The sequence below is a fragment of the Anolis sagrei genome, chromosome 5 (assembly GCF_037176765.1).
Source record: "Anolis sagrei isolate rAnoSag1 chromosome 5, rAnoSag1.mat, whole genome shotgun sequence".
In the NCBI taxonomy this organism is placed as follows: domain Eukaryota; kingdom Metazoa; phylum Chordata; class Lepidosauria; order Squamata; family Dactyloidae; genus Anolis; species Anolis sagrei.
The window spans coordinates 81,890,789-81,903,861 of record NC_090025.1 but is presented as its reverse complement, the minus strand read 5'-3'; the positions used below and the strand labels follow the sequence as shown (position 1 = coordinate 81,903,861).

Here is a 13,073-nt window from a genome sequence, read left to right as displayed (position 1 = left end):
AGCTAGGGGCAGATGTGTCTTCGGCTACACTAAGGTCCAACCGTCCAGGTGGAGTGCCTGCACTCCCAGCTATGTAAACAATCACTCTTAATCCAAGGCTGCTTGAGGACACATTTACACTACATTACCCATATTAGATGATCCTCAGTGTTCCCAGCAGGAAGTGCCTCACTTGGAAATTGGGGTTTGAAAGTCTTCTATTCCTTATTGCTTGATTGTGTGGACACATCTCTGTATACTTTGCTCACCTTTCTACTCCTTATAATAGTATTAATGTTATCATTCTTCTCACTTGGTGTTAAGAAGTAGAAGAGAATTTAACAAGTTGCTTGTTTTTCTCCTTTTGCTCAGTATTGTTTTCTATTAGGGGAACAAGGGCTGAAAGGCAACAAAGGTGTTTTCTGTATTATCGAAGGCTTTCATGGCCGGAATCACTGGGTTGTTCTAGGTTTTTTTGGGCTATATGGCCATGTTCTAGAGGCATTCTCTCCTGACATTTCGCCTACATGTATGGCAAGCATCCTCAGAGGTTCGAAGGCTTTCATGGCTGGAATCACTGAGTTGTTGTAGGTTTTTTCGGGCTATATGGCCATGTTCTTGAGGCATTCTCTCCTGATGTTTCGCCTGCATCTATGGCAAGCATCCTCAGAGGTATTTTCTCCTTCCCACCATATCAACTATACATAGTAGAACCACTGAAAGTTTACAGGACTTTTGAAACCATTTATGTAAGGTAGGGGGACTGCATCTGTGCTGCATCTTCTTCTGTTGCTCATATGTGGCTTCAGAGGAATCCATAACTTAGAGGGGCCACATCTATATTCCTGCCTCACAGTAAGTGTTTGCCATGGCAGCCAATATGGCAGGCTGATCAAATGGTGAAGTGTGTCTGGGCCAGCTTCACCATGAACATATTGGATTTAGTACTGGACAAAACAAAAACGGTTTGCCAATAAGATAGAAATGAAGATTTTGTTTTCTTAAAAGATGAAGCTTTTAGGAGAAGTTAAGATCAACACAGTTTGGTATAGGTAAACTTTTTTTTTTGCTGTCTTCTTGCTTTTCAGTTTCTTTTGATATTATTTTATTCTAGCCAGGTGAAATTATATTATATTTAGGTGTTTGCAATAACCTGCAGTTAATTCTCTCCATTAAAGCATCTCTGAAAGGGAGGCTAGTCAGGGAGAGTTCTTTGCCCAGGGCCACTCACCGACTTTTATTTCTAAGCGAGGACTGAGTGTACATGGCTCTTCTTTGGGGCTAAATGAATACTCAAAATGAAGTTCCAAAAATGGCAACATATTGTGGTTAGGCTCTTGTGTGTAATTTAGAAAACAAAGCTAGATGATGGTATGTCAAGCAGCAATCAATACCACAATATAACAGCCTTTTAAATCCCTTTATCTCTACTTTCAGTTGAAATTGAGCAGTGAAATGCATTGCAGCAGAGCTGTAGCAGATCAGTCTGCAAAGTGGCTTCTCAAAGTGGAAAAAATTCAACCAGCTACTACAATTTTTCAAATGAGAAAACAAAAATATGTCCTCCTGCCCCCTTTTTTGTAGGATGGCTTATTGATCCTTTTGTGAGCAAAATTCAAAGTTAATGCTGTGATTCATAAAGGCCTAAGTGATGTAGGTCTGATAAAATACTTGCAGTTTTCCTTTGGTTATCATTTGTAGAAATACACGCAATTGAAACATTTTTATGCCTTTTTAAGCACTCTCTTTAACCCAATCTCCTTTCCCTTATTTTCCCTTCAGTAAGTATGACACCGATTCAACACTTAAGGTACATTTCATCAGCACGTTGAAAGAGTATTATTGATGAAAATGTCTTTATGTTTGTGTTGTCAATAAACTTCTATGTCTAGAAGTATAGGAAGGGTAGCAAAATAAACGCTGAAGGCACAGACTCAAAATTTAATACTCAATAAAATCTGTTACGTCATCAGTATGGGAATATCTAAAATAACTGAAAGCATTTAGGTCTGAAGCAGGATTTGAAAGAGTCTTTGACTCTGTTCTCTTCAGATTTGCCATAAAGATTGTATTGTAGGCAGTTTTGATTCTATAAAATCTTCAAATATTAAAATTATGAATTAATATAGGTTGACTATCCCTTATTTGAAATGTTTGGAATCAGAGGTGCTTTGGATTTCTTGTTTGATTTTGGAAAACCTGTATTTGCATATGCATACATCATAAGATGCCTTGAAGCCCATCTCCATGGTATCTCATGATATATGTATATGTAAATATAGGTTTTCCAGAATCCCCCCCCCCCCACCCAAAAAGTGAATAATAAATGATTTTTGTGTATCAATGTGGGTTCTAAATACAAAATTCTAAATACAAAATTCATTTATTCATCACACATACAATTTATACATAGCCTGAATGTAATTTTGTGTAAAAATGTGTAATACTGCGGGGAAAAATGACCTAGATCATGGGCTGTGCTATTCTAATTACTTGTAAATAATGAAGCTGATACATTTTCACACATATTATATTTATTTAGATTAACAAAAAAGTTCATCTCAGTTAATGTCTATGTGTAATTTAAAACACCCTCTTGTAGAACACTAGGATAATTTCTCTTATTGAGCTAGTAGCATTCATTTGTATTAACACGCTGCTACTTTATGTGACAGTGTATTTGTTAAAGCAGGTAATAAGGAATGCTACTTTACTTTGAAGTCAGCTATCCACATCTTTTAGTGACCGTTTATGGAGATATGTTTATGGAAATATGTTTCATTCCTTCTTGTGCAGAAATATTGACATATGTATGAATCTTATACTTCAGATTGTCTTTAAACATTTGCTTTCCCATAATAACTACTGAACTTTTAATTACACCTGTTATTTCTAACACATGTTTGAGGTAGATCTGTAATTGGTCAAGCAGCCGAACCCAAATGGTGCTCACCAATGGTTCCTCTTCATCCTAGAAAGAAGTGACTAGTGGAGTGCTCCAGAGTTCAGTCCTGGGCCCAGTAGTGTTCAGTATCTTTATTAATGACACCAAATTAGGAGAGATAGCTAATATTCCATAGGACAGGATCAAAATTCAAAATGACCTTACCAGATTAGAGAGCTGGGCCAAATCTAACAAAATAAATTTCAACAAGAATAAATATAAGATACTACACCTAGGCAGAAAATGCACGATTACATCCGTGTATCGACACAGCCATATAAACCAGTTATTTTACTTTTTGTCAGCTGCTCAGGAAATCTGGTGAGATTCTAGGTCTTAAATAATGAAAGTGGTTGTTAATCTTATAGTTAATTATTGGTGGAAGTATACAATTATAAAGTGTCACTGAATACTTTACTCATGGTTAATGTTACCCCTCCCCCTTATGTACTTTAAAGGTCAGTTGATTTTAGGTGCATGAATTTGTTAATACTGAGGGTGAGCCTACATAGCAAGAAAACTTAGTTCACTTCAAATCCACTGCTGGTGGTCCTCAGGACTTTTGTCAGCTTCCAATGAGTATCACATGCTTTTGAAGGTTAAACTGAGTTTGCCCCATGTTGGGCAAAGTTGGGGTATATTCTGCAGCAGGGGTCCTCAGACTTTTTAAACAGAGGGCCGGATTATAATTTGAAAAAAAAAGTGAATTCCTATGCACACTGTACATATCTTATTTGTAGTGCACAAAAACACTTAAAAACAATACAATAATTAAAACAAAGAACAATTTTAACAAATATAAGCTTATTCATATTTCAGTGGGAAGTGTGGGCCTGCTTTGGGCTGATGAGATAGGATTGTTGTTGTTGTGTGCTTTCAAGTCGTTTCAGACTTAGGTTGACCCTGAGCGAGGGCCGGGTAAATGACCTTGGAGGGCCGTATCCACCCCCTGGGGCTTACTTTGAGGACCCCTGTTCTGGAGCTTACTGGAAACTTTGGAGTATTCTAATCTTTGAGTCAAAATCAGAATTGGATCTGATTCAGACTATCCACTGTTCAGATGAAATATGAGTAGCATAAACCTTTCCCTGCACTCATCATAGAAACATAGAGTTGGAAGAGACTTCATGGGCCATCTAGTCCAACCTCCTGCCAAGAAGCAGGAAAATTGCATTCAACGCACTCCCAACAGTACAGGGAAATAGGATGGATTGTGCCTATGCTACTTCTGGAATTCCATTTGGAGTTCTGGTCGTTGTGGGTGCCCCGTTCACTCATCTCCTAGTTGGTTGTGCAGTTGAGGTGCCTCTGCTGATGTCAGAATGGGACAGTGACAATGATGACCCTTTGACTGGCTGGGAGCAGTGGCAGTGACATGAAGGGTGAGCTTATGGTCCAGTGGGTTCAGTGTAGAGTAGGCTAGCTAGACTGGATACCAACACAGTGTCACAGCGGCTGCATCTGGCCCCTGATTTAGTAACCAGTGTAGACATGCCCTTAGTAAATACTTTGTAGAACTGAATGGCAGAATAGATTTTTAATAATTCATCAGCTTGTAGATATTTATTTATTTGTTGCTTGCTGTAGTATGTTGGTATGCTGTGTTTTGGTAATTTTCATGTTAATAGTGCAAAGGGTGGAATATAAATACCCTCCAATTAATTTATTTATCATGTCAGGCAACCGAACAGTTGTATTACATTTTTGACAGAACAAACAAACAAACATACAAAAGACACAGAGTTTGCAAGCTTGGTAGTTGATTAAATGTCCTTTGACCAGTATCTGGCCACTTGGAGTGCTTCTGGTGTTGCCGCGAGAATGTCCTCCATTGTGCATGTGGCAGGGCTCAGGGTGCATTGCAGCAGGTGGTCTGTAGTTTGCTCTTCTCCATACTCACATGTTGTGGATTCCACTTTGTAGCCCATTTCCGAAGGTTGGCTCTGCATCTCATGATGCAGACTGTTCAGCGCCTTCCAAGTCGCCCAGTTTTCTGTGTGCCCAGGGGGGAGGCTCTCATTGAGGCTCTGGGTTTGAGCCTACCACTTATGGATTCTTACTTGCTGAGATGTTCCAGCGAGTGTCTCTGTAGATCTTAGGAAACTATTTCTTGATTTAAGTCGTTGGCGTGCTGGCTGATGCCCAAACAAGGGATGAGCTGGAGATGTCTCTGCCTTAGTCCTTTCACTATTGGTTGCTACTTCTCTCCAATGAAACAATATCACAACTTCACTTTCCATTTTCTTCCTTTAGTGACCTCAATGGCAAACAGTGTTTCGGTTTGTGTTAACACTATCCTTTTATTGTCATGTGACTGATATCACCCTGATTGCCTATATCAGAGGAGTTATACATATATATAATATTATTAATATTGCCTGCAAATTCTTTGGTTTGATTACCTACTATAATACTCAAAATCTTTCTCATCTTTATAGGTGTTGTGTCTTTAATAATAATAATAATAATAATAATAATAATAATAATAATATTCAAGGCATGCAGAGTTCTATTAAACAATCTTCATTTTTGTTCTTCTTCTTCTTCTAGGTATTGCTTCTATGACAGTTCCAGTATACATTGCGGAAGTTGCTCCACCCCATCTAAGAGGCAGATTAGTAACTATAAATACACTCTTCATCACAGGAGGACAGTTCTTTGCAAGTGTTATAGATGGAGCCTTCAGTTATCTTCCAAAAGATGGATGGAGGTTGGTGGTATGGTTTTCTTTTAAATTAACAATGAAATTGCAGTATTTCCTTTGAACAATTGTAAAAAGGATGAATGCTGCCAAGGGTGACACAAATACACCCCCACAATATTGTATTTAAAAATGCTATCAGAAAAAGGTTTCCTTACAGACTTGACATGAATAGGCAGGGGCGGCTCAACCGATTACGCAAAGTAAGCCTTTGCAGTATAGTTGATTTTGCCCAGGGGCGCTCTTGAGGCGCTCTTGGGGGAAAATAGACCTTGACATATGCGAGTTGTAGTTACTGAGATGTATAATTCACCTACAATCAAAGAGCATTCTGAACTCCACCAATGATGGAATTGAACCAAATATGGCACACAGAACTCCCACGACGACAAACAGAAAATATATATCAGTGATTGGTTTGGGGGGGGGGGGGGGCACTGTTTGCTTACCATTACCTAGGGCTGCCTCTGTGAATAGGTTATTTTTTACAGACAGTCCCCAAGTTACAATCATCTGACTCGGTTATAAATGGGGGTAAGACAACAGTAAGTGAGAGAAATCTACCTCTCTGAAGGTAAATTCACTCCTGAGTTGTCATGGGGAAGATGCTTCAACTGAAGCTTTCTCATCAATCCTTGTTTCCACAACAAGCCAATTTTTTTTCAAAATCCAATTATCACAGGGACAGGAAATGATGTGAAATCTTCTGAATAGGGGCATAGACAGCAAAAGAAATACCACAGGGATGCTAATCCTCCCCTATGTTCTCAAAAACTAATACAAGGATGAAGTTACACTTTTTAAAATGTGCCTGTTCTGGCTTACATACAAGCTCAGCTTAAGAACAGGCCTATAGAACTGATCTTGTTTGCAACTTGGAGACTGCTTGAATTCACATGGAATCTTTTTTTTGTCTTTTGTTTTTTGTTAACTGTAGTCCTCAATGTTTCCATTGACTGAATCTTTTCAGTAAACAATTGTTAAAGAAGTCCAACTAAAATGAAATCTCTTGGGTGTTATGCATCGCAGCATAAAAAGGTTTTTAGAGAATGCTGCCAGTATGCATGGTTTCCTTCTCTGTGCACTTAAATCCAGTCCTTTGCTAGTTATTTGCAAGAATAGCAGTTTAAAAAACGAAACCCTTTAAAAAAACAGTTTGGAGTATGTTATCAACTGTCTGAAAAACAAAAGTAATTTTGAATGGATGTTTATGTTGTTCCAAATTTCCATTAATTTATTCAAGCCTGTTTTCTGTTTACACTCCGAAGACAATGTGACTCGTGTTTAGCAATTCAAAGAAATTTCATTGGAATTGATGGTTTCAATGAAGATAACCTTATCACATCTTTTCAGACCTTTTGCAAGAAAAAGCATGCCTTGTCACAAATATTTGCAAGACTGGTGTGGCATCCCAAAAATAAAGTACATGTAAAACCTTTCATATCTTTTAAATACAAACTAACTATATTTAATGTGTATAATTGAAAAAAATGGCACAGAACCATGATTCAGTCAGTAGACAAAATTGTCTAAACTTATTAAATTGCATGGATAAGTGTGCAAGTTAGAAAAAAATGCATAAATAAAAGTCTGAGCAAATTTAAAATAGGAAAAAGGGTTTTTATCATTATTTCTGCATGTAACATTAGAAATAATATATTCAAGGTTCCCTGGAACTCACCATTATAGCAGTGTTGGAAGAAAAAACATGCTCCCTCCATCTGCTTATTTAGAGAGAAAACAGTGTATATCAAAAAGTAGCTAACACCTTAAAGCAGGGGTCCTCAAACTAAGGCCCGGGGGCTGGATATGGCCCTCCAAGGTCATTTACCCGGCCCTCACTCAGGGTCAACTTAAGTCTGAAACGATTTGAAAGCACACAACAACAACAACAACAACAACAACAACAATCCTATTTCATCAGCCAAAAGCAGGCCCACACTTCCCATTGAAATACTAATAAGTTTATATTTGTTAACATTGTTCTTCATTTTAATTATTGTATTGTGTACAAGATATGTGCAGTGTGCATAGGAATCCATTCATTTTTTTTCCAAATTATAATCCAGCCCTCCAACAGTTTGAGGGACTGTGACCTGGTCCTCTGTTTAAAAAAGTTTGTGGACCCCTGCCTTAAAGCCTTGCTATTGCCTATGAAAATAATTTTGCTAAATCTGCCTTAAAACAGACACTTTTGTTGTCTTTCCACCCTCTTCCAGGTATATGCTGGGTCTTTCAGCAATTCCAGCTGTAATACAGTTTTTTGGCTTCCTTTTTCTTCCTGAAAGTCCCCGCTGGCTTATTCAAAAAGGGCAGACTCAAAAAGCACGTCGAATCCTGTCTCGGATGCGGGGAAATCAAACAATTGATGAAGAATATGATAGTATCAAGAACAACATAGAGGAGGAAGAAAAAGAAGTTGGTGCAGGTAGTCTGAATTTCTGTTGCTTTATTTGCATATTTATTGTTAGTCATTGTGCCATTGCAGCAGCCTTTTAACAGCATGCTTTATCATATATTTATACTGAAAGGTAGATGCCTAAGATGCGTCTTAAAACAGCTGTCTGCTTCATCATGCACAGGTTTACTTACAAGGGAAACTACAAAAACAGAACATAAAGGTCTTGGAATACTGGAAACCACACCAAAAAGGATTATAAAAAGCAATAGTAGTCCTGAATAGATTATCTTTTCTTTTAATGAATTTGTGGCCCTTTTTTACACCAGTTATCAGCAAGTTAAGTACATGAGTAATCTCTTGTTTTGGACAGGGCTCTTGATAACCTTTTATTAAAATACATACCTTACTTTACAAACAATCCAATAAGTAGTTTATCTCATCTCTTTTCTCCTGCTCTTTTGTAAGCACTTTTCCCTTCTTCTGGTTATGTAATCTGAAAGGTGGTGCTAATAAGAAGAATGGGGAATCAAGAAACATAGTCTTTTTAGTTAATATTGCTCTCCATGTAATTTAAAAGGACAGTACAGAATATACAGGCATACACATACACATATAATATGTGTTATGTACGTGTTTACTTACACATACCATATAGGTGCAAGGGTGTGAATTCACACATGCAGTAAACTATCAAAGAACATAAATTTGCCTTGAAGTGTTTGAACAAATAAAAGAGGGTCATTCAGAGTTTACAGCTTTCTTTTTTTAATCCCTTAAGTCATAAAATGCAATAACTATTTACAGCTCAACTGTGCCTGGAGGTAGATCAATATCTTTTCTTAACAGATCAAGATGTGACTTTTCATCAGATGAAGTGCACATGAAGTATTCTTACTTTTTTAAAAGTAGATTATAAGTAAACCTGCAAAGTCTGAGTTATATATAAGATTTCTGTCCTTTGTCACTGTGCTGGAATCATGTTAGGTCTAAGTCTTGGACTGATGTGATACATGTTCTGGGGTTTGCCAAGCAGCTGTCTGAGTAAAATGATTAGACCCATTATGACAGAATATAACAAAGAGATTCTATGACAAAAGCACCCTGAATGCTGAGAGAGAAGAGATGCTATTGTTGTTCTTTCACTCCATAGTTTTCTCTCAGTAAGATTTCTGAAACTGAGCAGAATTCTAGGAGAAGCCTCCACTGCTTCAGCTGTCTGTCCCCTTTTCACTTAGCTCTGTAGTTGCCATGGGTGGGAGAGATATTTCTTGTTGTGGTTGCTTGTCTATAAGTCAAATTGTAGTGGTATTTTCTCGAACTGAGTATCGTTCAAAGCCTTTGCAAGACTTGGTGAATACAAGTTATTTCTCTAATATAAGCTTTATTCATGATAAAGAATGTAGCAACAGTGAGGTATACAGTAGATAAACATTGCAGTTGTTTTGCTGATGGAGTCCAGCATCACTTCACAGGTAATGGTAGACATTGGTCCTAAACAGCTGATTCAACACAGAGTATTCTTGGTTTAGAATAGAGTTTCATATGGCTGATTAAATGAGGAGACTCTGGCACCCTCTGGGGTGAGACTGATGGAAGATGAAGTCTTGAGGATTATATAGTGCAGGAGCTAACCAAAACAAACAAAAACAAATAATTGTGCAAACAAGACCAATCTCCTCCTCTTACCCTGAAGCTTTGAAAACTATGCAGACAGGTTAATAACAGAGGAAAACGCACGACTCCCGTCTGTTCCCAGACTTCTTCATATTGTTTCTCAAGCTCAAACTACCAAATTAATGTATCAAGCAAAGTCACTATAGGTTGAGCATCCTGGTCTTGTTACCGACTGTGAATTGCCCTGAGTCTCCTTCGGGCTGGGAGGGACGGTATATAAATATAGTAAATATATAAATTATCCGGAGTTCCAAAATATTCCAATATCTAAAATTGAAAACATTCCAGTATCTAGGACTGGCTAAGATGGCGACCCTTTTGCTTTCTGGTGGTTCAATGTATACAACTTTGTTATTAAAAATACTAAATAAAGTTATCTTCAGGCAATATATAGAATAAAGGGTATATGAAACATAAATTAATTTAATATTTGGATTCAGATCTTCTCTCCAAAATATCCCATTACGTATATAAGTTATCCACAACAACAACAACAACAACAACAACAACAATGATAAAATTCTATTTCCAGAACATTTCTTGTCCCAAGCATTTTAGATAAGGGATACCCACACTGTCTTACAAAATAACCCTTCACCGTACCAGTAGGCAACTGTTAATATTTGTCCCTGATAAAAATGGGACTCCAAAGCCCATCTGCCTACTGTCCCAGTCCCAACTCTCTTGTATGGATCCCTGCAGATAAGTAATCATAGAATCATTGAGTTGGAATAGACCGCATGAGCCATCAAGTCTAATAGAGAGTCAAATAGAATGCCTCACTTTGCTTGGTTTGTAAGATCTCAATTATGGCATTATTACTTGGTACTTAGGCAGTAGAATGAAGCAGATAAATAAAGCTAACTTATTCTGCTTCCCCCTCCCACATATGGGTTTGCTTGCACAGCATGCTGTGTACCTCTTTTTGAAGCTTTTTTTTCATCTAAGAAATTACTATAAAAATATCCTACTGTATTTCATATGTAAATATAATGGAATTATATGAATGGGCCTCAAGAAGCATTGGTAATAACAAGGCAGCAGGAGATGACAGGATACCAGCTGAACTGTTTAAAATCTTGAAATATGATGCTGTTAAGGTGATACATGCCATATACCAGCAAATATGGAAAATACAAGAATGGCTATCAGATTAGGAAAAAATCAACTCGTATCCCCGTACCAAAAAAAGGGAAATGCTAAAGAATGCTCAGACTATTGTACTGTGGCATTTATTTCACATACTAATAAAGTAAAGCCCAAGATCCTGGACGGTAGACTCCAGCAATACATGGAGAGAGAGTTGTCAGATGTACAAGCCAGGTTTCGAAAAGGCAGAGGAACGAGAGACCATATTGCCAATATCCTCTGGATAATGGAGAAAAGCAGGGAGTTCCAGAAAAACATTTATTTCTGTTTTATTGACTATTCTAAAGCATTTGACTGTATGGATCATAATAAATTGTGGCAAGTTCTTGGTGGTTGCGCAAAGGAAGATAGATGCTTTTGAACTGTGGTGCTGGAGGAATATTCTGAAAGTGCCTTGTGCCGCAAGAAGATCAAACCAGTCCATACTCCAGGAAATAAAGCCTGCCTGCTCACTGGCAGGAAGGATGTTAGAGACAAAGATGAAGTACTTTGGCCACATAATAAGAAGACAGGAAAGCTTGGAGAAGATAATGATGCTGGAGAAAATGGAAGGAGAAAGGAAGAGGGACCAGGCAAGGGCAAGATGGAGTGATGGTTTCCTTGAAGTGATTGGCTTGACTTTGAAGTTGCTGGGGGTGGCGACAGCCAACAGGGAACTCTGGCATGGGCTGGTTCATGAGGTCACAAAGAGTCGGAAGAGACTAAACAAATTAACAACAAACAGTGGATTTTCAGGGTTTAATTAGTTTGAATTGAGAAAGTGTGACTACTATAGTTGTTATTTGCAAAATTAAGCCTTTGAATTGATTTAATAACATCCACCAAAACAAATTTGCTGTTTTGGATAGCAAATATTTCATTTCTCTTGTCCGAATGCTAAAATTATGTGATGAAAGCATGCTTTTGATTATTGATTTTAGCCAATGGGTAACAGCAAAATTATGCCACCAACTATTAGAAAACATCTAAACAGATGTAAAATTATTTATAGAACTTTTTAATAAGGAATAAATCTCATATTTATTTATTGCAGTTAAAATGTACACAAAGAAAAGTTTGATGGACGCAGTGAGTTATGGCTAACTTTTGCTGTTTAGTATTTAAGTGTATAAGTTCAGCATTCTAGTTTTTTATTTAATTTTTCATGCCTTATTCTGTATCCAGTTATGAGGCGTAGCCTGTTGGCTTCTGTATTCATCAACCTAAGTTGGAGCCTAAGGAGCCCCCAGTGGCACAATGAGTTAAACCCTTGTGCCAGCAGGACTGCTGACCGAAAGTTCAACGGTTTGAATCCAGGGAGCAGGGTGAGCTTCCCTCTGTCAGCTCCAGCTTCTCATGTGGGAAGCCTCCCACAGGATGGTAAAATTTCTGGGCGTCCTCTGGGCAACATCCTTGCAGACAGCCAATTCTCTCACACCAGAGGTGACTTGTAGTTTCTCAAGTCGCTCCTGACACGAAAAGAAAAATCAACTTAAGTTTTAAAATGTGGATTCATTAGTGATCTTTCTGGCTGCTTGTATTTATTTACAGAGAATGTTGATGTGCTGGGGTCCATATAATGATGCCAAAATACAAAGGTTGGCTTGTTCCAGGTTAAAAAATGGCAATTTTTAAACTTCTAACTTGTGACAGCTTATATTGGGGTTTACCTGCCATGAGTAAACTTCTCCCACTTCACCTGTGTTAGAAGGTATTCATTTCAGCTGCATGTTTATGCTGCCTCCCTCACCCCTCCTTCCTTCTTTCCTTCTTTCCTTCCTTTTTAGCTGTAGTGGAAGTACCATAAATGGCAGTATATAGTTGCCCAGTTCTACTTAACATCAAGGTTTAAGTGATCTCATCTTAAACCATATCCTTTCTCTAGAAAACTTCCATCTGGATGAGCCTCTTTTGAGGAGCCCTTATAGCTTATACCAGGGGTCCTCAAACTAAGGCCCATGGACCGGGTACGGCCTTCCAAGGACCTTTACTCGACCCTTGCTCAGGGTCAACCTAAGTCTGAAATTACTTGAAAGCACACAACAACAACAACAACAACAACAACAATCCTATCTCATCAGTCAAAAGCAGGCCCACACTTCCTATTGAAATACTAATAAGTTTATATTTGTTAAAATTGTTCTTCATTTTAATTATTGTATTGTATTTAAGTGTTTTTGCACTACAAGTAAGATATGTGCAGTGTGCATAGGAATTCATTCATGGTTTTTTTTTTCAAATTATCA

The 13,073-nt window shown here is 37.8% G+C and overlaps 1 protein-coding gene across 1 annotated transcript in view; it reads left to right on the top strand.

The window, feature by feature from the left end:
• Positions 1-13,073, top strand: part of SLC2A13 (solute carrier family 2 member 13) — a 195,620-nt gene that overhangs the window by 28,394 nt on the left and 154,153 nt on the right. The window contains exons 2-3 of the mRNA XM_060778395.2: positions 5,474-5,633; positions 7,844-8,052. Coding sequence (XP_060634378.2) covers positions 5,474-5,633; positions 7,844-8,052 — 369 coding nt within the window. The remainder of the gene's footprint in view (positions 1-5,473; positions 5,634-7,843; positions 8,053-13,073) is intronic.